The 27384-nt window shown below is 48.4% G+C and overlaps 1 protein-coding gene across 3 annotated transcripts in view; it reads left to right on the plus strand.

Moving 5' to 3' along the window:
- Window positions 1–27384, plus strand: part of DAG1 (dystroglycan 1) — a 115725-nt gene that overhangs the window by 82977 nt on the left and 5364 nt on the right. For all 3 annotated transcript variants that reach the window (XM_084634284.1, XM_084634283.1, XM_084634285.1), the window contains exon 2: window positions 318–709. In XM_084634284.1, coding sequence (XP_084490410.1) covers window positions 428–709 — 282 coding nt within the window. In that variant the 5' untranslated portion in view covers window positions 318–427. The remainder of the gene's footprint in view (window positions 1–317; window positions 710–27384) is intronic.

The raw sequence follows: 27384 nt of genomic DNA on the forward strand, positions 1-27384 counted from the left end.
CTGAGACTGCATCGGTTCCTCCTGCTCACACTCCAGGGTGTTCCTCTTTGAATCACTGAGCGCTCAGGCACCAGCAGTTGGTGGCTGAGAGTGGAGAGGAGGAAGGATCCTTGTTTCCATTGAGTGGCTGTACTCCAGTGTGAGCATGGGCTGCTAAAGGCTTGCTCTCCGCTGGGAATAGGCCTCTTGCATTTGCACAGCAGAGCTAAAAGGGTGGGAGGGCAGAGGCATTAGGCAAGTGGGCTTCTTGGCTATTCTTCAGTGCTCTTAAACGGGCATCTTTCATGTGCTGACCTGGCCTCTTCTTTCTCTCTCAGGTTCGGGAGACTCCCAGGATGAAGCTGCTGTGAGGAGCTTGAGGAGCCAGCACACAGGCTTTCAGGGCTCCCTTTCTGAGTGGAATACAGTATTGGAGTCTGCAAGAAAAATGACTGTGGGATTTGTACTGCTTCCCGCTCTGCTGGGGAGGACTTTGCTTATGCTGCTGCTGGTGGCTGCCTCTGTTCAATGCCATTGGCCCAGTGAACGCTCTGAACTTGCACAGGACTGGGAAAACCAGTTAGAGGCCTCCATGCATTCTGTGCTGTCAAATCTCCGTGAGACGGTCCCAGCAGTGGTGGGGATTCCAGACAGCTCTGCTGTGGTGGGACGCTACTTCAGAGTCACCATCCCCACAGATTTAATTGCTTCTAATGGAGAAATGGTGCAGGTGAGAAATGCATCCGCCTGCCTCATACCTCACAATCCCCTTCCTTGCAGTCATGCCTGTGGGAGGGACTGGGTCTGTCTCCGTGCCAGTGTGACAAATGGGTTTGAACGGATGGGTCATAGATGGTGCTATGATTCAGACTCGGGGGAGGCTGTTGGATTTGGTGATAGATGAGTGGAAGAAACTTCCATTTCCCTCTTCCGGAATATCACTGTTTATTTCTTACTGGATTGAACGCCTTCATCCTAGAGTGAAGAATAGAGGCGGTCTGGTCCCCTCTGTAGGAGCTGGTTTGGTTCAATGTCTGGTTACATTTAACCTGCGTGCACCCAGATGCCCAAGCAAGGGGCACATGAATCACTGAAGGACAGTGACCCTCAGCCTCCCATAGCCCAAGTCCTGGAATGATCCTTTGACACCATGGGGTGACTTGTTTTACCATGGGGACAAAATATTGGGCCACTGATGTGATGCCATAGCACAGATCCTGTTGTATGGCTCTGGCTCTTGACTCCATTTGACACCGTGTCTCCTCCCCTTGCCCTGTGACCCGTGGGGAGAGCCCTGTGACCCGTGGGGACACTTCTCCTTGTCTGAGAGGAGCTATGATCAATCCTGTGGCTCCCAAGAGAGCCACATCTGCCTGTCCTCAAGCTTTGTGTCTATTGCCTTCAGGACTTCTAGGTGCTGTAGCTGCAAGATATGGAAGTGTGAAAGTGACACCAGCTAGGCAAGGAAAGAAAAGTGAGAGAGACTGTCAAGGTGTCACTATTCACTACTGGTGAGGAGTCCTCTCCAGGCTGGGTGCAGGGAAGACTGCTTCTGCTTCCCAGGCTTTTCTAGATTCATTGACAGATGGGGCTGGACCATTTCCCAGTCTAAACCTGAGAGAATTACGTGTTTGCTCTTTTTCAAGTGGTCAGAAGGGATCTGGAGGTGAGGGAGGAGGAAAATCTTGGACTTGCCAACTTCTCCTTATAGGCGGGTTTGCTGTAGAGCCAGAGGACACAGATCACAGCGCTAAAGAATCTAGATCAAGAAAGTGAAGTGTGAGTGGGTCCCATTTGCACTACTAAGAGTCCTGGCCCTGATGAGTGGCAGTGATAATCTGGGGATCTAAAAGGTGCATCTGGCACATCTGGAACACCTGCATTCTGAGTCGGGTGGGGAGGAGAACGGTGCTGGATGAGTTCCATGTTTCGAAGAGCTAGAGGACTGTCATCTGCTTTGAACTGAAGGCTGCAGCACTGTGGGGCTGATGAAACTTGCCCAGGTGGAAGCTAGGACATGCCATGGTGGCCTTAGTCATGCTGCCTGCTTTCTTCATATGACCACTGCCATGTGAAAGCCTGGTTCTTGGCTGCTTAGTACCCAAACTCCAGGGAGTCTGGGGAGCTGCGGGTGCTCGGCAAATTGACAACTAGCATCATCTGTTTTATCAACAAAAATACAAGTGCAGGCCAACTGTCAACTTTGGATTTTTGTCTCTAAATGCACAGACTCCTGCTGATCAAATTCCCAGGCTTCCCAGTGCAGCCCAAGGTGTGAGCTGTGCTCTAGGAACCCCTATCTGTCTGAGAAACCGCTTCCTGACCAGTGTCTCATACTGGCTGCTTTACCGAAGTGTACACCTCTTTAGCTAGGACTGCACAGCGGGGCTCTGACCCAGTGTTCTCGGAGGAACACGTGTAGGATTGGGGGTAACACTGACCATGTGAGGGTGGGGGTGTGGCAGGTTTGGGAGAGCACTGGGCACACGTGCTTGGGATTGAGGGGTACGTAGAGCATGCAGGGGTGACTGAATATGCACGGAAGCACTAAGGGGTTCCGTAGCTGGACGTTGTAATGCGTCCCTGCCTCCCAGGGAAAGTGCTTCCAGCTCCTCAGCTGGAAAGTGCTGGAGGAGGGTTACTATGCTGTGGTGCAGTGAAGCCTGAGTGGTTTTCAGGTGTCAGAGGACTAGTCTAAACACAGAAGTTGCACTTCAACTTAAATTGATTTTAAAATCGGACTTAGGCCTTGTCTCTGTGAGACTTTCATGGGTTTTTACCCTACATTGGTTTAATACAGATCTCTGCGTTGGTAAGGATGCATCCATACTTACTGAATGTGGAGGGCTTCCTTCCAAAGGACTCCACTTAGGAGAGGGGATTCCTTATGGAAGACATAGGTAGGCAACTTTAGGTGTGAGAGGGCATCAGCAGTTTCCACTTGTTTTGCCGGGGCACTTTTGGCCTGTACAGATTCCCTATCTGAATCCATCTCTCGTAGAAGTTAGGAAATCCTGTGGGCTAGGTGCACCTGAAAGAACTCTGGCATTTATTTGCTGTTGCATCTCATGCAACCCTAGACAATTTGTGCTGCTCAGCTGGAGCTTTCAGCAAACCAATGTTTGTCGCACTTATGGACTCAGACGAGCCAAGCCCTTCGTAGCCAGTACATAGGGAGCTCAAGCCCTAATTAAAATCAGGCAAAAATAGCCATTAAACGTCTCCCAGTTGTGGCAGTAAAGCAGATCAGAAAGACAATGACCTATACTCCTGTTCTTCCTGGTCTCCAGGAGGTCAGGAATGATATGCTGGACCGAACAAGCTCCTCAAAGCCACAAAAAGAAAAGGAGTACTTGTGGCATCTTAGAGGCTAACAAATTTATTTGAGCATAAGCTTTCGTGAGCTACAGCTCACTTCATCAGATGCATACAGTGGAAAACACAGTATGCATCCAATGAAGTGAGCTGTAGCTCACGGAAGCTTATGCTCAAATAAATTTGTTAGCCTCTAAGGTGCCACAAGTACTCCTTTTCTTTTTGCAGATACAAACTAACACGGCTGCTACTCTGAAACCTGTCAAAGCCACAGTTCAAGATGGAGACATTTAAAGCCTACCCTAGTAGCTAACTCCCAAGGGGTTTTCTATCTTATAGATCAAAATGAGGCATGTTGCCACATCCCTATGTAATAGTTCTTTGAATAGTCCATAGCTGTGTTTGTTGTGGTCAGTACTTCCACTATTCCTACACTTCCACTGTTCCAGCAGCACTCACAGGAAGAAGTTCACATTAACCTCTTCCTCCTGTCATCACACCAAGCTGCTCTCATGTGCTGTCTGTTGTTGAGGTCACTCTCTGCTGATGGGTGAAGGTCAATAGAACTGCAGGCTGCAGAATTTCTGAACTGGAAAGAATCTGTGACTTCCAGGCATGGGTCTAGAGGGCTGGGAGCACATTACCAGCAGAAGGGTGATCAAGGAAACATTGTCATGCAGAGGAGAGCACAGCATCAGCTGGCTGGAGCAGAATGACATGTGACGTGGTCTCAAAGCACAGCCTCCCCTGAATGCACCAAGAGTGTCCTAGTAATGATGAGCATCACATCCACCACGATGACTATTAAATGAGAGGACCTGATCCCCTTCCTTACAAGTCTCTTACTTTCCTAGGCAGGAGAGTGTCTCATGCCTGTGTGCACTTCATACTAAAGGAGAGCTAAGCACTAGAGCAGACTAACAGGACACTAATAGAGCTGGCTGAGCGGGAGTGTGTCTATTTTGAGAGTTCCCCCACCTAACTGTGCACCTCGGCAAACTGCCAATGGACTTTTACTCCCAGATTTAACAGTAAGACCCCACACTCTCCCTTTCTCCTGAGAGGGACCAAAAAAGTGCCAAAGGATCCTTCCTGAAAATGTACCAGAGTGCCTTCTGCATACCTTTCCTCTTGTCCCGTTTCTGTCCAGAAGATCAAGGAGAAGACAGCAGTCATATGGATGGCCTTCTCTGGCAATGTTTGGGGCTATGACTTTCAAACCTAGTCAGCATGACACTCTCCCTCTCTCAGGGACTGGTATTCCATCAAAAACCAGGAAAGCTGATCCTAGCTGCAAAAAGACAGGGTATTCACTCAAGGTCCTTACTCCCAGTCTGGCTTCAAGATGTCCCAATGCTTCATCTGACTTGGTTGGGATTTTTGCATTCGTGTAGAGACCACCCTCAAATGCTGTCTTCAGCCAGAATGGGACACCTCTTGAGCTCCTATAGGGAGGGTTATCCATGGCTCTAAAAGATCATTCTCATTAACATTGAGGTAGAAGTAAGTAGGAGAGAGCTGGACAACAGATGGCTCTTTAGGTCAGCCTCACACATCAGTTTACCCTGCAGTATGTGGAGCAGAGCCCTGGGATCACGGCCGAATGTTAAATGTTCTCACAAACATGCATCTGAGTCACTGAAGGAGGAAATTCTCTTCTTTCAATCTCTGGCATTCTTAATGAGCGGCCACCTCAGAAGAGCCTGTAGGTAGGAGCTCTATGCATTGAACCCCATCGTATGTTCTTCACAGAAAAGGCTGGATCTTCTAGTAAACCTGGTATTGTTCTCCAGGTACACGTTCTTCCTCAGACTGCAGGAAGATCATGTTTCCCCATTCTGTCCTAAACCTTTACACCTACTGGAAAGATGCTGATGCCACAGGATCTCCAAGAGGTATCCTGATCACCTGTCTCTGACAATGCAATACCCTAACTGCACTCTCCCCATGGGGAAATACATGACAGTTTCAAAGGCCTCATTCAAGATGGAACGGGAAGAGCACGCTGGATGGATAGTCCAAGTTTTAACTCAACCTACCAATGCCACCACGCATTTGCTGGGAGCAGTGTCCACAATGTGGGGTGAAAACATGTATGTTTTGTACAACGAGATGCGAGGCAGCTTCCTGGCTTTCTTTCTGTACCAGCATGAAGGTCTACAAGCTAGGCATGTGAGCATCAGAAAAAAGGCTGTTGTATGCAATGAGACTAAACTCTTAAATATTTATTTATCTCCGTGGCATCATACTTGCTGCTGATTCGCAGTCCCACTGAAGAGATTGGTGGCCCTTTGTCCTCAGCAGAAGAGGAGAATTTCTGTGCTTAACCAAAATGTTCTTCTGGTAGGAAGTTGCACAGATCCAGCCTAGCACAGGCTGGGTGAAATAGAATCAATAGCGAGTGTGGTGGTGAAATAATTTGTAGACCTGCAGCAGACAAGTTTGTGTACTATAGTTTGTTGCTATCAACAGAAATGTTGCATCTCTTTAGTACTATAATCTGAATATTGATCAAGATAGTCTTTGCTGGCAGGCTCTGGGAAGGGGGTGTGCCAAGTGTGGGACTGTCTCTGGCATGGCAGTGAGACTGCAGACCTAGCATAAGATTCTGGTTCTATGGACTGTCCTACCAGTAGAAAGGAAATGACCACTAGTACAGATCCCTTTTTCTATCTTCCGTTGCCCAGTCTGTAGCTCCCGGTAAAGGGTCCTTTCCAAAGTGCATAAGGTCAGCAGCACTCTGAGAAGGGTGTTGTTGGTGCACGGTGAGACAGCCACTCACAGCTCTGTGCCAGTGAGTCACTCTGGATGACATTGACTCCTTTAATTTTGTGGATTAATTTACTTGATTCTGTTAAATGGCGTTTCTGTGGCTGTTGGAGCATTTGGATATAAATCTGTGCAAAGCAGCTTTGCTCCTTAAAGAGGAGGCTGCTTTTGACAAGCCCAGTGAATACTCTGTTTGCCATCTGGTGAAAGGACTTTTGTTTAACAGGTTTATTATCAGATATTAGAGTTCATTCTCTTAGTAGGATCTGTAGGGACTGATTTGCAGAAACCATACTAGATTTATTATCTGCTGTAAGTGTGGTGTGTGCACCGGTCCCCTGCCTGTCCCTGGTAATATAACAGTCTCACTGAAAGAGGCAGACTTCTGAAGCATTTAGACTTGTTGGTGGGTGCGAGTTCTGCTGAATTCCTTGAAAGTAAGGTCTGAAATCATTCTATTCTCCCTCTAAGGAGCTTCGTGCAGGGATTGCTAATTGAATGTGACCCATTAGCCAGCATTTCTTGGAGGAGGTTTGCTACAGGACAAAAAGGATTACCAGTTGGAGCAGTGGGCAGGTGTTGTGCTAAGTAATGGTGGCTTTAGAGTTAGGGACACCTGGGACCAGGAGAATAATTCTCCCTGATTCAGATGTAAAGAGCAGTGCTGCAGTAGCTTCAAGAGCATCTGTGGCTGTTTACTCACGTATATTTTAGGCTCAACAGTGGTCTCTGGTTGGATCTGGTCACAGGAGCTCTTGGGAAGGGATCTGCCTAACTCTAATCCTGCGATCCATGAGATAAGATTTGTTGATAGTGGTTCATTGTCTGCTTTTCTGTAGTGAGCCAGGGTGAGGGAATTGAGCATTTTCAGTGAACTCTCAGTAACGAGCTCTGGATTTGGAGGGCTGGAAAGTATGACTCAGTCTAATTATAACCAGCTTCTCGTGCAGGCCTGGAAGTTCCTTGTTTTGTCTCAGCACTGCTGTTACGGATTGCTTCCTCCAGTATTTGGGAGGATGAGAGGGCGGCCAGTGGGGAGTAGAACGTCCTAGTACACAGGCTGGCTGAAGGTCACTGGTTTAGGCTTAGCTAACCCTACTGCCAGCTCACACATCAGCCTGCTGCATATCTGCTGAGCTTGTAGTGAGTGCGGGTTAGCTGTGAGATCACAGTACTTGGCACAGGCATTGTGGGGTAGTTCTGCTCTCCTTTGGCCTTTGGCTTATTAAAAGGCCGTGACTAGAAAAGAGACAAATTTCCCTTTCTGAAAGCTGTTCAGGGCTTTTCCTGTGCTGTTGTTCTGTGAGTGAGAAGAATCAGGGTGTGGGCAGGGATTTGAGCTCCATGCAGGCATGCAGCTTGTTCCAGTCAGAACAATGCAACTGAACAAACCCTTTTCAAGTTGGCAGTGTGAGCTGCTGAAGGGAGTTTTTCTGGGGACACTCAATGTTTTGTAGCAAGCTCCCTGTGAAATAGCTGCCCTGTCCTCCCGCCCTGGCAGAGGGAATCTTTGTACCCTGAATAGTTCCCTTACAGGAAACACGAACACATCTGGAAATGAAGGCGTCCTAGTGGGAGTGGGTGAGAAAGGCATTCGCTGGGGCACATCTATTCCAGAACTTTGCCTGTTCAGTTGTGAAGCAGAACAGTCTGGCAGGAAGTTGGTGTTCCAAAAAAAAGAAAAGAAAAAAAACAAAACCCAATGCTCCTTGCATACCAAAGAAGTGTGTGGACACAATGAAGTCTCTCACTGACATCTGTAAAAGGGTGCCTTCCATGGGAGGTGCGGTGTCGAATAGCAGGCATGTGGCTGCTATTTCATTTTGCCATGAACGTGTGAAGGTAAGGCAGTTTCTTTAGGCTGCCGTAATCGTTTGGTTCATGAGGGACTTGCTGCATTTCAAGTCCCTTCCCTCAGTTAAAAAGCCTCCAGCTCCAGGGTTAGTAATGTAGTCCTTAGAACTGATGGACGATCCTCTCTGAGCCCTTCGGCTCCTGAGAGCTCAGCTTTCTTACCAGCAGGTTTTCTTCATGGTGCCGTGACTTCAGTTTGTGGAGTGAGCAAGGAGGCCTTTTCAGGGTTGTCATGGCTAGCACAGATGTGAAGATGCTCCCAGCCCTTCCTACTCACAAGAGAAGTGACTCTTCTGAACTAGCTGGAGCTTCTACAAAGCCTTGGGTAGAGATAGTCAAGCCCTAAAGATTGACAAAAGCCTGTATGACTGAGGTGAGGTGTACTTCTGAAAACTGGTGAAATCTCTTGGCCATCTGTAGATATGAGGGGAGAGGATGAATTTCTATATGAAAGCTTGTTCATTTTCCAGGGGGTCTCTGGGCATGTTCCATTTGTGGGATATGGTGCCCCAGCCTGGAGCTGTAGAACTGCCAAGAAGAGTCATGTCCTTTTGGGGCAGAGTGCATAAGATTTCTTATGATGTGAGTAACATCGCCCTATTCTGTATCATAGAATCATAGAATATCAGGGTTGGAAGGGACCTCAGGAGGTCATCTAGTCCAACCCCCTGCTCAAAGCAGGACCAATCCCCAATTAAATCATCCCAGCCAGGGCTTTGTCAAGCCTGACCTTAAAAACTTCTAAGGAAAGAGATTCTACCACCTCCCTAGGTAACGCATTCCAGTGTTTCACCACCCTCCTAGTGAAAAAGTTTTTCCTAATATTCAACTTAAACCTCCCCCACTGCAACTTGAGACCATTACTCCTTGTCCTGTCCTCTTCTACCACTGAGAATAGTCTAGAACCATCCTCTTTGGAACCACCCCTCAGGTAGTTGAAAGCAGCTATCAAATCCCCCCTCATTCTTCTCTTCTGCAGACTAAACAATCCCACTTCCCTCAGCCTCTCCTCATAAGTCATGTGTTCCAGACCCCTAATCATTTTTGTTGCCCTTCGCTGGACTCTCTCCAATTTATCCACATCCTTCTTGTAGTGCGGAGCCCAAAACTGGACACAGTACTCCAGATGAGGCCTCACCAGTGTCGAATAGAGGGGAACGATCACGTCCCTCGATCTGCTGGCTATGCCCTTACTTATACATCCCAAAATGCCATTGGCCTTCTTGGCAACAACAGCACACTGTTGACTCATATCCAGCTTCTCGTCCACTGTCACCCCAGGTCCTTTTCCGCAGAACTGCTGCCTAGCCACTTGGTCCCTAGTCTGTAGCGGTGCATTGGGTTCTTCCGTCCTAAGTGCAGGACGCTGCACTTATCCTTGTTGAACCTCATCAGATTTCTTTTGGCCCAATCCTCCAATTTGTCTAGGTCCCTCTGTATCCTATCCCTGCCCTCCAGAGTATCTACCACTCCTCCTAGTTTAGTATCATCCGCAAATTTTCTGAGAATGCAATCCACACTATCCTCCAGATCATTATGAAGATATTGAACAAAACCGGCCCCAGGACCGACCCTTGGGGCACTCCACTTGATACCGGCTGTCAACTAGACATGGAGCCATTGATCACTACCCGTTGAGCCCGACAATCTAGCCAGCTTTCTACCCACCTTATAGTGCATTCATCCAGCCCATACTTCTTTAACTTGCTGACAAGAATACTGTGGGAGACCGTGTCAAAAGCTTTGCTAAAGTCAAGAAACAATACATCCACTGCTTTCCCTTCATCCACAGAACCAGTAATCTCATCATAGAAGGCAATTAGATTAGTCAGGCATGACCTTCCCTTGGTGAATCCATGCTGACTGTTCCTGATCACTTTTCTCTCGTGTAAGTGCTTCAGGATTGATTCCTTGAGGACCTGCCCCATGATTTTTCCAGGGACTGAGGTGAGGCTGACTGGCCTGTAGTTCCCAGGATCCTCCTTCTTCTCTTTTTTAAAGATTGGCACTACATTAGCCTTTTTCTAGTCATCCGGGACTTCCCCCGTTCGCCACGAGTTTTCAAAGATAATGGCCAATGGCTCTGCAATCACAGCCGCCAATTCCTTTAGCACTCTCGGATGCAACGCGTCCGGCCCCATGGACTTGTGCACGTCCAGCTTTTCTAAATAGTCCCTAACCACCTCTTTCTCCACAGAGGGCTGGCCACCTACTCCCCATGCTGTGATGCCCAGCGCAGCAGTCTGGGAGCTGACCTTGTTCGTGAAGACAGAGGCAAAAAAAGCATTGAGTACATTAGCTTTTTCCACATCCTCTGTCACTAGGTTGCCTCCCTCATTCAGTAAGGGGCCCACACTTTCCTTGGCTTTCTTCTTGTTGCCAACATACCTGAAGAAACCCTTCTTGTTACTCTTAACATCTCTTGCTAGCTGCAGCTCCAGGTGCGATTTGGCCCTCCTGATTTCATTCCTACATGCCCGAGCAATATTTTTATACTCTTCCCTGGTCATTTGTCCAATCTTCCACTTCTTGTAAGCTTCTTTTTTAGGAAGGGCATCCACACTTCTTTCTCCGCCCTCATAGATTGTGAACAGAACTCACCATCATGTCCTCAGACTAGACCTTTCCTACAGGATAGCTTAGTGTAGATAGCCCTTCTCTTGGGCCACTTAGTGAGACCATAGCTGGCCGGGAGCCTGTAAGGTTTCAGGAGCTGCACTTCCTGCTCATCAGTCATAAAGACATGCTTACATTCAGTGCCTTCTGTGCCTGGGCCAGACCCACTTGGTAACTCAGTGTAGAGCAGAGAGCCTTAAGACGCCAGGATCATCAGTCTGATACTGAGTCTGTCAATGGTACCAAGACCAGCCTCCATGTCATAAGTCCTGCGTCAGAGGACCAAGATGCACTATGCCACTCTGGCTTTAGTGCCATCTTCTGTCACAGCCTGGAGACCAGACTCTCCTCTGCCCTGTACTGGGAGTGAATTCTTCACCCAGCACTGACTACTGAGTTTTCAGTAACCTTGGTGGTGATCCAGGAAGCACCCACCTTAGCACCTCTTCCCTCAGCTGGCACCATCGTCCTTCACACAGACTTCAAACCTGTTCAGTGATGCCAGGTTTGTCTTGTCACTGCAAACCCACATAGAGGTCTGTCTGGGTAGAAGGAGGAAGCACGTATCCCCACAAGAAGGGCATTAACAGAAGAAAAGTTAAGAAAACCTCTCCACCCCCTTTCATACTCTCTGAACTGGGAAGGTTTTGAAGAGATCGGAATCTGTTCTTAGCTTTACGCTAATTAATAGTTTTATCAGTGACCTGGAAGAAAACATAAAATCATCACTGATTAAATTTGCAAATAACATGGATTTGGGGAGAGGTAAATAATGAAGAGGACAGGTCACTGATAGAGCAATCTGGATCACTTGGTAAACTGGGCACAAGCAATTAGTATGCAGTTTAATATGGTTAAATGTAAATGTATATATCTAGGAACAAAAAATGTAAGACACTTACAGGATGGAGGAGTCTATCCTGGGAAGATAGTCCTCTGAAAAAGACATGGAGTCATGGTGGATAATCAGCTGAACAGGAGCTCCCAGTACAATGCTGTGGCCAAAAAGGCTAATGCGGTCATTAGATCCATAAACAGGAAAATATCAAGTAAGAGTAGGGAGGTTATATTATATTTGTATTTGGCACTGTTGCTGGAATCTTGGGTCCAGTTCTGGTGTCTACAATTCAGGAAGGACGTTGATACATTGGAGAGGGTTCTTCAATCTAGCAGACAAATGTATAACAAAATTCAGTGGCTGGAGGTTGAAGCTGGACAAACTTAAACTGCAAAAGGAGCACTTTTTTTACGGTGAGGATAATTAAGCACTGGAACAATTTACCAACGGGTGGGGTGGATTCTCTATCACTGGCCGTTGTTACATCAAGAGTGGATGTTTTTCTGAAAGATCAGCTCTAGTTCAATTCAGGGCAGTTCTTTGGCCTGTTATACTAGACATCACACTAGATGATCACCATGTCCCTTCTGATCTACAAAGGCTCTCAGGCAGCACTGGTGACACTTTAATTGGGAGAGCGATTGACCATTGGAACAAACTACAAAGGGAAGTGGTGGATTCTGAATCTCTCTTGATTACTTCAGATCCAGACTGTATGCCTGTCTGGCAGAGACGCTCTAGCCCACAGTTACTGGCTCAATGCAGAGGTAGCTGGTGACATGCCACAGGAAGTCACTCGATGAGCCAGTGATCCCTTCTGGTCTTCAACTCTGTGACTCTACAAATTATTCTTGTAAAGTTCCTGTCTGCACTCCAACTCTTCACCCTTCTTTCCATCTGCCTCAGAACAACTGTGGTTAGGGAGACGGCCCAGAGGGGACTGTGGGGGTGCACTTCCTTATATCGGGTCAGCTGAATATCCCTTTGAAGCTATGTTTGCACTCAGGTGAACTTTCAGCCTCCGTTTTCTCTCCCCCTCTTCCTCCCCCCCACAATTCTACAAGTAATTGTTTGTAGAAGCCTATTTGGGGTGCTAAGTAACCTCATAGCAAATGTTGAACACCTTCAGCCAGGGTCTTAAACACAGTTCACTGTCTGCCATGCATCCAAGTTTAAAGAGAAGGCTCCAGTATTTTTATACTTGATGTTAATTCTACTCTACATCAGTAAGAGTTGTCAGACTTATTCCATCTATCACAGCCACCCATGGACAAGGGGACCACATCATAGAGTTACTCAGTGGACATGCTCACGTCTTGATGATCTGCCACTTCAAAAAAAAAAATCTTAATCAGAAGTTTTGGAAGGATTTTACTGGGCAATGAAGGTGGCTTGCAGCAGGTGTTCTTTGTATAAGAGACATAATACAAAGTTCAGTATTGGTCAAGAATACAGAACAAACTTTACCCTTAGGTGCTCAGTAGAGAACAAGTGAAAATAACTGGCGGCAGTATCTTGAAGTTCAGTCCCAAATACTTAGTTTTACCTCTTTCTCCAACAAAATCTTCCAGAATTGAAGCAGTACGACACAGGGTAGACTACAAGAAATTTTCTACCTGTATTCAAAAAAGGATCAAACTAGTGGCACTAAGGGTTGGTAAATTCCCTCGACAGGAACAGATGAAAGCTGCCTGCTGCTGGTGGAGCACTCTAGCGCTCTTGGAACGCAAGGTGAGAGTCCCCTCCAGTCCCACCCTGGGAACACACACCTAGGACTAGGGCAGGGGTTGGCAACCTATGGCACGTGTGCCAATTTTTAATGGCACGCTGCTGTCTGCTGGACCTCGGCTGACAGCAGCGTGCCACTAAAAATCCTGCCCAACTCACTCTTTTCCACCCACCACTCTCTCCTTGCAGGGCAGGCAAGCTTCCCCCTCCTCCCACCTCTTCCCCCAGTATGCAGGGTTCCTGCCCCTCCTTCTCTCCCTCCTTGCGGCCGATCAGCTGATGGCCCTTGCCATGGAGGGGGAGAAGGAAAAGTGGAGCCGCAGCACGCTCTCTGCTCCGGGGACCTTGGGGTCGGGGGTGGAATCAGGGCATATCCCCTCCAGCCCCCTGCCGTGAGCCGCAGGGGGCTGGGAGCACCTCCACGACCCCAGCCCACACCCCCAGCCCTCTGCCCTGACTCCTGCACCCCCCCCCACACCCCAGCCCTGACTCCGGCGCCCCCCCCACATACCCAGCGCCCTGCCCTGACTCCTGCACCCTCCTCACACATACCCAGCCCCACCACACCCCATGCCGTGACTCTTGCACCCCCCACATCCCCACTCCCACCCTTAGCACCAAACAGGAGCTCCTGCACACACACACACACACACACACATTCCCACCTGTACGCCTCGCACCAAATGGGAGCTGCCCAGGTAAGCGTTCCAAACCCAAACCTCCTGAGCCCCCTCCCTCATTCTAGCTCCTGGCCAGACCCTGCACCCCAACCTCCAGCCTGCTTCTTCACCCCCAGCCCTGTTCTCAGCACACTACCACCCTCATCTCAGTGCAGAGAGAGGAAGAAAATGGCTAGAACCAGGGAACTAGGTAGGTACTTACTCTGTGTGGACAGGGCCAGGACTCCAGACTGGCAGCGCTCAGCCCACTGCCGGTCTGGGGTTCTAGCTGCCTGCCCCAGCCCCCCAGTTCTGATCTGCAGAAATGAGGGGTACCACTCCCCCATAGTCACCTCGGGAGGACTCCTCGTCTGAGTCCAAGGTGGAGCCTTACACCCATCCCAAGAGCTGCCACTAGTACCTGTCCTACATCCCACTGAATCCCGGTGCGGGTTCCCCCCCACCGGTAACTGGCCAGGTGGACAGTGGTCTAGGCCCTATACAATGGCCATTCTGGAACCCATGAGGGTTTCCTCTGGTACCAAGTCCATCTTCTCACCGGTCATACTCAGTTGTTTCCGAGAGAAAGGCCCCTGCACCGTTTCACTCAGCACCGGACCCTGACTCAGGTACCGAATCCAGTACTGATATACAAGACATGGGCCACGTGGAGGTAATTGAGGCTGAAGAAGTTGGGCCGAAAACAAAGGAAGCAGGATCCGAAGTGGGACCCTCAGTCGCACCTTCAAAAGCACCCTCGGCCGCACCTTCAAAAGGCCTGCTTGGGCGCACCGGAGTACCTATGCAACCCTGGCACTGAGACTGAGGTGGTAGAAATGCAGTGTCCCCCCTGGACATTCCTCCTCCTCCTCCTCCTCCCCCTCCCCAGGCAAGGCTGTCTCAAGATGACTTTCAAGCCCATCAGGAGCTTCTAAAAAGGATAGCGGCTGCCCTGGGGCTAGAGGTTGAGGAGCTCAAGGAATCATCCCACAGCTTCATTGACATTATGGCTGCAGCTGCACTATCTATGGGGGCCCTGCCCATTAATAAGGTGGTAATGGGTGAGGTCAGAGACCTGTGGCAGACCCTGTCTTCTCTCCCTCCCACTTCAAAGAGGGAAGAGAAGAAATACTACATGCCAGCCAAAAGGTACGAGTACCTATACTCTCACCCCCCTTCTAGGTCCCTAGTTGTATCGGCAGCCAATAAGAGGAATAGACAGGGCCAAGCAAGTTGCTACCGCTAAGCAGAAGGACACAAAGAAACTTGATCTATTTGGGAGAAACATTTATTTGACAGGTGGGCTACAGCTACGTATCTCAAACCAGTAAGCCCTGCTGGGGAGATGCAAAATTACAACTTATGAGACTCCTCGTCCAAATGTAAAGACTCCGTGCCTCAGGACTCAAGACAGGCATTCTTTGCCCTCTTAGAGGAGGGAAAGACCATTGCCAGAGCCTCTTTCCCAGCAGCCCTGGATGCAGCCAATGTGGCAGCCAGGCCAATGGCTTCTGCAGTGGCCATAAGGCAGTGCTCTGGGCTGCAGTCCTTGGGGCTACCTCAGGAGGTCCAGCAGTCAATTCAGGAACTCCCTTTCAAAGGCTCCTCATTTTCGGAGCAAACAAATACAATTTCCATGTCCGGAAGGACTCAAGGACTACCCTCAGGTCCCTGGGCCTCTATGCTCCGGCCCCTTTGAGGAAGCACTTCAGGCCTCAACAGTTGGCCCGCTTTTTGGGGTTGCTAGACTAATCAGTAGCACCCCCACTACTGCTCCCACTCCATCCGGACCTGATCTCACAAGGCATTGGCCGTATATTCCACCCGAATGTCTGGTCCCTCGCATGACCGCAGGGAAGCTTCATGGCTGAACCTGGAGGACCAAGCTTGTTCAGAACAAGTTCAGCAGGTCTTCCTGGGTAATAGGAAGCTGTCCAGTAGGGCTATCTACTTTGCCAAGTGGAAGCATTTTTCAATAGGCCTCGAGGGGATGGCCATTTCTCAGACTGTCTTCTCTTCAGTTTATTTTGGAATACTTGCTCCACCTAAAACAACAAGGTCTGGCCCCCGAATGAATCAAGGTGCACCCAGAAGCAGTTTCAGCCTTCCTCCCGCCAGTGGGCAGTAGGTCAGTTTTATCTCACAAAATGACAGTCTGATTTCTTGAGGAGTTACCGACTTTACTGTCACGTTTGCTAACTGATTCCTCTGTGGGTTTGAACTTGGTTCTGTTGAAACTCACGGGCCCTCCCTTTTTGCTGCTAGCATTGTGCCCTCTGCTCTTTCTCTCCTGGAAGGTTGCCTTCCTGATAGATATTACCTCAGCCAGAAGGGTCTCTGAAATCAGGGCCCTTTTGTCAGAAGCACCATACATGGTGTTCTTGAAGGACAAGATTCAACTGCACCCCCATCCGGCCTTCCTACCAAAGGTAGTCTCACAGTTCCATAGCAACCAAGCCATTTTCCTGGCAGTTTTCTTCCTGGAGCCACACAAGAATTCAGAAGAGTGATGGCTTCACCCATTGGATGTTAGGCATGTCCTCACCTTCTGCATTAAGAGGACTAAACCCTTTTACAGATCCACACAAGTTTTTCTGGCAATAGCAGAGAAGATGAGAGGCCTACCTGTTTCAACCCAGAGCATCTCATTCTGAGTAACCTCCTGCATTTGGGCATGTTATGGGCATGTTATGGGCAGGTAAATGTTCTACTACCTGCCATCCTGACCACTCATTCCATGAGAGCTGAGGCCTCTTCAGCAGTGTTTCTGGCCCAGGTTCTGATTCAACACATCTGTAGGGCCGCAACCTGGTCATTAGTGCAAAACTTCTCATCCAGCTATGCCAGGGCGGCAAACTTTTTGACCCAAGGGCCACATCTGGGTATGGAAATTGCAGGGCGGGCCATGAATGCTCACAAAATTGGGGGTTGGGTGTAGGAGGGGGAAGGGCTTCGGCTGGGGGGTGTGGGTTCTGTGGTCGGTCCAGAAATGAGGAGTTCAGTGTGCGGGAGGGGGCTCCAGGCTGGGGCAGGCGGTTGGGCGGGGGGGTGTGAGGGCTCTGGCTCAGGTTGCAGGCTCTGAGGTGGGGCTGGGGATGAGGGTTTGGGGTGTAGGAGGGTGCTCCGGGCTGGGATCAAGGGGTTTGGAGGACAGGAGTGGGATATGGGCTGGGGCAGGGGATTGGAGTGCGAGGGGGGCAGAGATGCAGGCTCTGGGCGGCGCTTATCTCAAGCAGCTCCCAGAAGCAGTGGCACGACTGCCCTCTGGCTCCTGCATGGAGGTGCAGTTAGGCAGCTCTGCACACTTCCCCGTTGGCCGTGGTTCCCAACCAATGGGAGCTGCAGGGGCAGCACTTGGAGTGGGGGCAGTGTGCCAAGCCCCTACCTGTAGGAGCTGGAGGGGGGTTGTGCCACTGCTTCCAGGAGCTGCACGGAGCCACGGTATGCAAGGAGCAGAGCAAGCCCCGACCCCGCTCCCCAGCTGGAGTGTCGGAGCAGGGCAACCCCAGACCCTGCTCCTTGGGGGAGCTCAAGGGTTGGATTAAAATATCTGAAGTGCCAGATGCAGCCCCTGGGCCTTAGTTTGCCCACCCCTGTACTATGCCATCACCAACAGGCTCGAGATAACGCTGGGTTCGCGAGAGCAGTGTTGGAGTACACATGTCCATGAACTCCAACCCCACCGCCTTAGGTACTACGTAGGAGTCACATAGTATGGAATAGATATGAGCAAGCACTCAACCAAAAAACAGTTACTGATATTACATAACTGTTGTTCTTTGAGATGTGTGGCTCATGTCCATTCCATGACCAATGCTCCATCCCTGCTACTGGAGTTGATGGCAAGAAGGAACTGAGAGGGTGCGGGGCCGGTGGAACCCCTTATACCGGCACATATGTGCGCAGCTCCAGAGGTCGCTAGAGCCAGCCCGACGGATACCACTGGGGGAAAAATCTCCAGCAATGGTGCACGCAGCACGCACATACCTAATGTGGAATGGACATGAGCAACACATTTCGAACAACCGTTACCAAAGGTCTGTAACTGTCTTTTTCTGTGTTAGATGGGTCTTTGGTACACCCCCAGGCTTGTGTGATCTTTAGCTACTAAAGGCTCATTTATAAGTGTCTCCAAAATAACTGGAAAATGAAGGCAGCCTTTTTTCTCTCAAGTAACAGAGGAGGTATTTCAAAACTAGAACTCTTAAAGGAAATGGTAGAGTTTGAATACTTGGCACTAAGATTGTGTACAGAGCAAACTGGAAAGCTTCTCTTGATGAAGTGATCTCAAATCATTAACAGTGTGTAGCCTTAACAAATACATTTAAATGGTATTTAAAACCCATTCCTAGAGCAGAGTCCAGGGTTCTCTTTACTCTGCCAGTGTTCATACTGTCACAAACATGACAAGGGAGTGCAGAAAACACTGTGCTCTGTGCACTGGGGGCATGCTATCAGAGTGCCTCGAGGAGAACAGAACTCTGAACTGGACCAAGGTGGCTAAGTTAAGGACTCCCAGTTGAGTGTTACCATTTTATAAATTAGTATCAAAGTTTATATTTACATATATTCCTTCCTTTAGTTTAGCGACCGGAGTCTGTTCTGAAGTCCAGGCTCAGTGACTTCTCATCTAAGATTTAGCTCTGTGTTCCAGTAATTCTCCACGTCTAACCTTTCATAGAGAAAGGAGGATGGGGAGAATCCAAAGTGTGCTAACACTGAGGTCCAAAAGCACACAAAGTTTAGGCATGTGCAAAGTCTGAAAAGAAAGATGCCTGGAACTGGGTGTGCCGGGGTCTTGCCAGTCCATCAGGTTTTGGGCCACCAGCAGAGGCTTCTGTGAATCCAGGGAACTTTGCTTTGAGTTCCTCAGTTCCACTTTGGGGACCTCTTCTTTAACAGAACAGGAATTACCACAGGCCTCTGACTTCTTATGGCCCAAATACCTTGCAATACAGTTTTACTGACTCAGACTCCACGGGTAGGTCTCCAGATCCTTAAATGGCAGTTGTCTACAGCACCCTTTCGTGAAGAAATGTCCTTCAAGAACAGTGAGAGCTTTCAGGCTCTGTCTCTCATCGAGTTAATGCTCTGGCCACCATTTCTGCTGTCTCCTCCTGTCCTCCTAGTCACCACTTCCTGAAGTAGGAAACCATGAAGCTCACAACCCCAGGCCCTAGGATAGCATGCCCCCTAATGCCAGCTCTGTCACTGCGACATGTAGGGTTCCACTACGTCCCTCACAGTGCCTCTGGGCAGAATGGATCTTTTGAGATGAAATTATTCCAGGGTGTGGAAATGCTTTTTTCAAATCAATTCCCCCCCCCCCCCTCCACCCCAGGACATTACATTTGAAAAACAGTGTTAATGTTCAGCTCAGGAAGGTTGAACAAGAAATGATCTCAAGTTGCGGTGGGGGAGGTCTAGGTTGGATATTAGGAAACACTATTTCACTAGGAGGGTGGTGAAGCACTGGAATGGGTTACCTAGGGAGCTGGTGGAATCTCCATCCTGAGAGGTTTTTAAGGCCCAACTTGACAAAGCCCTGGCTGGGATGATTTATTTGGAGTTGGTCCTGCTTTGAGCAGGCGATTGAACTAGATGACCTCCTGAGGTCCCTTCCAACCCTGATAGTCTATGATTCTAAGGCTAGAACTCTGGTAACTCCCACATTTAAACTCTGCCCCAGACATGTATGCATTACTGGTACACCTGAGTACTGACCATTTATCAAACACAGTACAACATCCAGCCATGTAAGGTTCATCTCGTGAACTGTGCAGTGCAAGAGGCAACATTTGCTTTGCAGCTTGTATAGAAATAACTTTCCTGGACATTCTGGCATGGCCAGAGTGGTCCACAGTCACAAAAAAAGTAGGGTTACGGGAAAGATTGTATGTTGGAGTAATAGCATGTGATCATGTAATTAGAATGTATTGTCCTGTGCACACAAGGGCCGTAGTTAAAGTTGCATGTGCAGCCTTAATTTATATTTCCCAACATGTGTTAACCATGAACTGTAAAATCTCTTATCCTCAAGTTTGTATATTGGAATTTAAATAGTTTGAAGCAATGCTGCCAGAAGAACCAGATTCTTTAGGCTGCCATTTACATGCTTAAATTTACTAACAACTTTGCCCTAACTTAATCAGAGTTTCTGCCCTCCCCCACTCCATATGTAGCCCCTTGGAAGTCAGTGGTGAATTTTGTCATGAATAAGGGTGGTACAGTCTGACTCAGGCTTTTGCATTCAGTGTAAACTAAATCTCATTATATTTTCTCTTCCTGGCTTCTGAACCTTGTGGAGACGATGCAAAATTCCCCTTACTTTTGTGAAAGGCACACATGGGTAAGGTGGCTTCCCTCACATCCTAGATGTGAGGTAGGGGACAGTAACCTCAGCCACTCCTCCCCCCTTAACCTGTGGCCTCACTCCCTTTTCGTGACTCTGCTTTCTGGCAGGCTGATAACGTGGCTTAGGGTGGGGGACAGGAGACATTCCGCTACAGCTGACCCATCACTAGCTTCATGGACCATGCTGCCTGTACCTGGTATCTTATGGTAACCTGGCAATGTGCTGCACAGATGCTTTACCTGGGGACTAGAGCAATATCTTGGGCCTGTGCTTTTGCAGGCTGCAGTTGCCATGCTGAGCTCAGGTAAAGAGCAGCGCTCCCCTTCAGGCTGGGTGTTTCTCTGCCTTGCTGCAATGCACATGAACGGTGGGAAAATTGCCATAAAAATGCCTCTTTCCCCAAGGCAGATGGGCAGCTATACAGAGGCTGGATTAGGGCATGATCTCCTATGTCTACACATCTCAGAGCTGAATTCCAGGCAGCTAGCACAGACTGCTCACTCCCCACCATGACTTAGAATCATTGAATATCGTAGAATATCAGGGTTGGAAGGGACATCAGGAGGTCATCTAGTCCAACTGCCTGCTCAAAGCAGGACGAATCCCCAACTAAATCATCCCAGCCAGGGCTTTGTCAAGCCTGACCTTAAAAACCTCTAAAGAAGAAGATTCCACCACCTCCCTAGGTAACGCATTCCAGTGCTTCACCACCCTCCTAGTGAAAAAGTTTTTCCTAATATCCAACCTAAACCTCCCCCACTGCAACTTGAGACCATTACTCCTTGTTCTGTCATCTGCTACCACTGTGAACAGTCTAGATCCATCTTCTTTGGAACCCCCTTTAGGTAGTTGAAAGCAGCTATCAAATCCCCCCTCATTCTTCTCTTCTGCACACTAAACAATCCCAGTTCCCTCAGCCTCCCCTCATAAGTCATGTGTTCCAGTCCCCTAATCATTTTTGTTGCCCTCCGCTGGATGTTTTCCAATTTTTCCACATCCTTTTTGTAGTGTGGGGCCCAAAACTGGACACTCCAGATGAGGCCTCGCCAATGTCGAATAGAGGGGAACGATCACGTTCCTCGATCTGCTGGCAGTGCCCCTACTTATACATCCCAAAATGCCATTGGCCTTCTTGGCAACAAGGGCACACTGTTGACTCCTATCCAGCTTCTCGTCCACTGTCATCCCTAGGTCCTTTTCTGCAGAACTGCTGCCTAGCCATTCGGTCCCTAGTCTGTAGCGGTGCATGGGATTCTTCCGTCCTAAGTGCAAGACTCTGCACTTATCCTTGTTGAAGCTCATCAGATTTCTTTTGGCCCAATCCTCTAATTTGTCTAGGTCCCTCTGTATCCTATCCCTACCCTCCAGCGTATCTACCTCTCCTCCCAGTTTAGTGTCATCTGCAAACTTGCTGAGGGTGCAATCCACGCCATCTTCCAGATCATTAATGAAGATATTGAACAATACCGGCCTGAGGACCGACCCTGGGGGCACTCCACTTGGTACCGGCTGCCAACTAGACATGGAGCCATTGATTGCTACCCGTTGAGCCCGACAATCTAGCCAACTTTCTATCCACCTTATCGTCCATTCATCCAGCCCATACTTCTTTAACTTGCTGACAAGAATACTGTGGGAGACCGTGTCAAAAGCTTTGCCAAAGTCAAGGAACAACACGTCCACTGCTTTCCCCTCATCCACAGAGCCAGTTATCTCATCATAGAAGGCAATTAGATTAGTCAGGCATGACTTGCCCTTGGTGAATCCATGCTGACTGTTCCTGATCACTTTCCTCTCCTCTAAGTGACTTGGGAGGATCCACCAGCAGCCTGGTGCAGGCCACTGCTTTGGCTTGGTTCCTTGTCTCAGAATCTGTATCTGCAGGACTTTGGATTTCCTGCTCCAATTCATTGACACCTGAGTTATGTGCCACACAGCATTCTAACGATTTTAATATCTGCCCAGTGCAGCTGCTGCCTTCGTGAGCAAATGTCTCATGCTGTTCTTTCCTGCCATGTCTGCTCTCACAAAAATGGAGGCCCACTGTTCCCCACAAGTGGTAGCAGTGGTGCAAGCTGTGGAGTGGAGAGGGAACAGGCTCAGTGGCTGTGGTTTAAATCCTGTGCTCATCTACACTACAGTTTCCATCATTGCTATTCCCGGGGGAAATTGCAGATCCTAATTTTACTCCAGTAGACTCAGCCATGTAAGCCTGTGTTGCCCCCAGTAGCTTCTATGGTGACATCGCAGGACAGAATCAGGCTGTGACAAACCAAAGGGAGCCACATAGCTGCATGTAAGGGGTGCGGCAGGAGCAGCAGTCCCTTGAGAAAAAAGGGGAATGTCTCAAATACCTGTGAGGGAAGGAGAGAGAACTGATCAGGGGAAAGACAACTAAGGTGAGCAGCACCTCTCTGCAGACTCTGAGACAGTAGGTCACTGGGAAGGAGGTGAACATCCATACGACTTGGATCTCTGATGCTGCTCACTGCTGCCATTGGGTGAAGAGTTGGGTTGTGTATTGTGGGAGGCCTTCATGAAAACTCAAACCCCATAGTAGCAGCTGCTATTTTCTTGGAGCGGAGATCCACTCAAAATGTGGGTAAAATTAAGATCTGCATCCAAAAAGAAATGGTATTAAAAGAACATTAAGGCTGCACAGTCGAGCTCTTAAAAGTTAGGAAATGCCAGTATTTGGGTTGCTCTTGCAACCTGAAATGGCCCCCTATGCTCCAGTCTTTAATTATAGGATTGCATCCTGTTTTTTATACATTCAGTGCACAGCATTGATGGTGAACGAGGCAGAGCTGGGTAGTGATTCCAGAAGCCAATATAAGGTGTAGGTGCTCAGCCCATCGGAAGAATCAGGCCCTGGGGGTCTCAAGTTACACTCCCAAAATCAGTGAATACTTTTGCAAATTTTGACCTTAATCTTGCTGTAAAATGGAAATAACAGAATTGTGACAAGAGATTTATTGTTTGTGAGATATTTGTACCACAGTGATGAGTGCCACAGAGAAATCAGTTCTACATTCAGTGCAGGTTTCGGGTGGTGTGCAGTGTATAAGATATTGGAGCACACAATGAGGATAAAATGAAATATTAAGCAGTTGCCTCATTCTCTGAACACCATCCATATTGTGCACTGCTTGAGGCATGGGTCCTGTGGAAAAAAGTGATTGTGTAAGTAAAGGCTGTATCCAAATTGAATAAACACGAGGGCAGAATTAAGGTTGTACAGGCATCCCTAACTCTGGCACTTCCTAACTTTGGAGCACTTGACTTTTCAGCTCTAATATTTTTAACATTGTTATAAGCACAGCCATACTGGGTCAAACCAATGGTCCATGTAGCCCAGTATCCTGTCTTCCGACAGTGGCCGGTGCCAGGTTCTTCAGAGGGAGTGACCAGAACAGGCAGTCATCAAGTGATCCAGGCCCTGACGCCCATTCCTAGCTTCTGGCAAAGAGAGACTTAGGACCACCCAGAGCATGGTGTCGCATCGTAGAAGATGAGGGTTGGAAGGGACCTCAGGACATCATCTAGTCCAACCCCCTGCTCAAAGCAGGACCAACCCCAACTAAATCATCCCAGCCAGGGCTTTGTCAAGCCGGGCCTTAAAACCCTCTAAGGATGTAAATTCCACTACCGCCCTGGGTAACCCATTCCAGTGCTTCACCACCTCCTAGTGAAAGTTTTTTTTCTGATATCCAACCTAGACCTCCCCCACTGCAACTTGAAAATATTGCTCCTTGTTCTGTCATATGGTACCACTGAGAACAGTCTAGATCCATCCTCTTTGGAACCCCCCTTCAGGTAGTTGAAGGGTGCTATCAAATCCCCCCTCACTCTTCCATGCTGCAGGCTAAAAAAGCCCAGTTCCCTCAGCCTCTCCTCATAAGTCATGTGCCCCCGTCCCCTAATAATTTTTGTTGCCCTACGCTGGACTCTCTTGGATATCCCTGCCCATCTTGGGCTAGGTAAAATCTATGGAAAACATAATACATACAAATAAAATGTTATGTTGAGACTTAGCTTTGTATTTAAAGACTTGACTTCATGTGTCAGATCTGCTCTCAGGGGACAGCACTTTGCAGCTAGCTGCCAGAACGTGTATCCAAATTCTAAAACTAGGTAGAAAGCTTAGGTCAGCAGGAGACGAGGCCTGTTAGCACAGGCCCATCACTGCCACTGGGTTGCTGCGCTTTCTCTGCTTACAATAGGTACAAAGCAATGTGCATAATTTCACTGTTAGTTGAGCAGCGGAGTAAAGAGCTGTGAAAACTCAGAGGTAGCAAGAGTCAGACCCATTGGTTTGAATTGCAAATGGAAAAGGATTTCTGTTAGTCCAGCTGCTAATCATTGATACTCTTTGCTCTGCTTGCTGCAGTCTCTAGGGCTTTTCAGTGTTGCATGTCATGTCTGCTCTTGTCACACATGAAGGGAATTGTCACCCTGTAGCTCACGAAAGCTTATGCTCAAATACATGTTAGTCTCTAAGGTGCCACAAGTACTCCTTTTCTTTTTGCTAATATAGTCAGTGAATAATGACTGATCTTGGTGCTTTTTCATTCAGCTATCTAAAGCAAGAGACCTCGTGCTTGGTAGCCAGCTCCAGCATTCCAACCCTCTCTTCTTCAACTGCTCTCAAACCTCGTGTGCATTCCTACAGTCTGCAAGGCTACCTTGTCCGGCTATATGTTCGGACAGATTATGAAATATGTGTAAGCTTTACAGAATTGCAGAGATATGAAAATGGCCTTCTTGGAGAGAGCTTAATCACATCACTGCATTAGGCTGCAGCAAACCCAGCAGGCTCGAGGGAACCTGAGTATCTCCCTGTGCACGGGGACACCTCGCAGTGGCGAAAGGAAGCTGCTTGTAGCATTAGAAACTGCAGGCTGGAGTAGTGGGAGCTGCAACTTAATTCTTGCATCACTCTGCTGCCTCCTAGTTCTCATTGAGCTCTGTGTAGGCTTTCCTAGTTGTTAAAAGAACAGGAGTACTTGTGGCACCTTAGAGACTAACACATTTATTAGAGCATAAGCTTTCGTGGTCTTATGCTCTAATACATTTGTTAGTCTCTAAGGTGCCACAAGTACTCCTGTTCTTTTTGCAGATACAGACTAACACAGCTGCTACTCTGAAACTAGGTGTTAAAGTGCTGCTTGGGGAGCGGATCTGCTGTGAATTGTAGCTGGGGCACCATGTGGTTCTCAGTTCTTCAACAACAGACTCCACCACTTGCTGCAGAGTCATGTTTCAGCATCTGCATTGGTGTCTTCAAAGCTACAATTCTTGTCCTTCCAGAGGTGAAAGACTCCTCCACACAGCCAGTGTAAAGCCAGCATGCATGCGATGCCCTGTACCAGTATAGGAAGGGATGGTGTGCTCAGCTACACAGAGAGCTTGCAGTGTAACTATGGGATTTAATCCACTTAATATCGAAATAAATAATGAGAGGGAAATGGCGCCAAAGTAGCCACTTCCTTGTTTGAGTCACTGCAAACTGCCAGTTCGCTGCAGAACCCCAGGGCTTGCTGCATAGTCAGAGGGAAATGGGAGTGGCAGTAGCCTTGCAAACAGCGCGTCACAGTATGTCAGGCCTGCTCTTCATTGTGAATGGAGGGAAGTGGCCATAACACAAACAGAACATGAGCTGCCACAACTTGAGTGGGTGCTGGAAGCACACAACTGCCACCTGGCAGGTGCAGTTGGTGTCCCGTAAGTGGGAGCCGAGTACCTGGGCTTCGGAGCAGGCAGGAATGGGTACAGAAGTAGATACTGTGGCTTTGCACATGTGGTTTTTCCTTATATGTGGGGGGAGGTGGAAGCACTTTGGCATCTCTCCAGACTGTCAGCTGTGCTGATGACAAACAGCTTGCAGTGAAAGCAAAGTCCTTGTAACATAGAATGATTGGCAAAGTAAGGCATGCTGTCTGCTGGCTGACATTTCAGAACAAACTCAGAACTTCTCACTAAATGAACTAAATGGCTAGGAGAACTTGGGGGAAATAGCTTTATTTATGTCTCTCCCCTCCTGTACCCCACATGAAGACGTGTATGGTCAGGGTTATCGGAGAGGTGCAGGGCAGGTGTGTGCTGGGAAGATGGGGGTGGAAGACTAGTAGGAATCACATCAAAAATACATTGGAAAGAGCTGGCGTGATTAGGTGCACTTAACTTTAACTTGATCTTCCTTCTCAGCACATAGCAGTTCCATCTTCACTTACATTAACTTTCCACTCCTAAATTACATAACAGGATTTCAAGGAAAGACTCAGGTTAGTGATCCACTAACCATGGCCCCAAGTCAGTCAACAAATAACAAAATAGCGTCCAGTATTAACTTACAGGAAAGCAGCAAATGAAATGTTCTGAATTCTCGGGTGCAGGGGGCCAGGCCGGAGCACACCTTTGTTTCTGTTCTAGGAAAGTCAAACTCCTGAATAGTAGGCTCGTTTTGAATAGGAGGACTGACTCCTATCAAATGGCTTGAACCTTTTGTACAAACAAAAATGATTGTCAAGTACAGGTTAACAGCGATCAGTCATGCCACCCGGTTTCATTCTCCACTGCTGTGTGCCTCTGCACTTCAGAGGTAAGTGCTGCCATGCTGATCTGGTGGCCCTCATTTTGTCCTAGTGTAAATGGCCACACAAGGAGTATGGGGAGGCAGTGGAGAGTCAGGCCTCTGGTCCTCTCAGGAGGATGGAAAGCCAAGGGCAGAACCTTTTCATTGGAAATAGCAGCATGGTGTTAATGATTCATTTCTGCTGTTATCAAGAGCTAAACGTGAAAAGGGCAACTGGCATGTTAGTCGCCCCAGTGACAGGAGATCCTTGTGAGCCTCAGATGAGGGCATGAGCTAAGTGGATATGCAATATTTTCCTTCTGGACATCTTAGGTTTTAGAAGACTTCAGAAAGAAGATGAACTGTGACAAAGTCAGAAAACTTACTAGCTTAATCAGTACTATTGTGAGAAAGATCTTTCTTTAATGGCTTAATTCAGAGCCACTTGGACTCTGGCATCTGAATTTGTGGTTCTACTAGGTATTTATAGCTCAGATAGTGCTGGAATAATAAAACATTTCAGCTTCATAGTTCTACATATCAACTAAACACTTTTGGCTGGCCCATGCCAGCCAACTCAGGCTCGTTGGTCTTGGGCTGCAGGGCTGTGTCGTTGCTGTGTAGACTTCCAGTCTCCGGGGCTCTGCAAGGTGGAAGGGTCCCAGAGATCAGACTCCAGCCTGAGCCCAAAAGTCTA

The sequence above is a fragment of the Lepidochelys olivacea genome (genome assembly GCF_965140295.1).
Source record: "Lepidochelys olivacea isolate rLepOli2 genome assembly, chromosome: 7".
In the NCBI taxonomy this organism is placed as follows: Eukaryota; Metazoa; Chordata; order Testudines; family Cheloniidae; genus Lepidochelys; species Lepidochelys olivacea.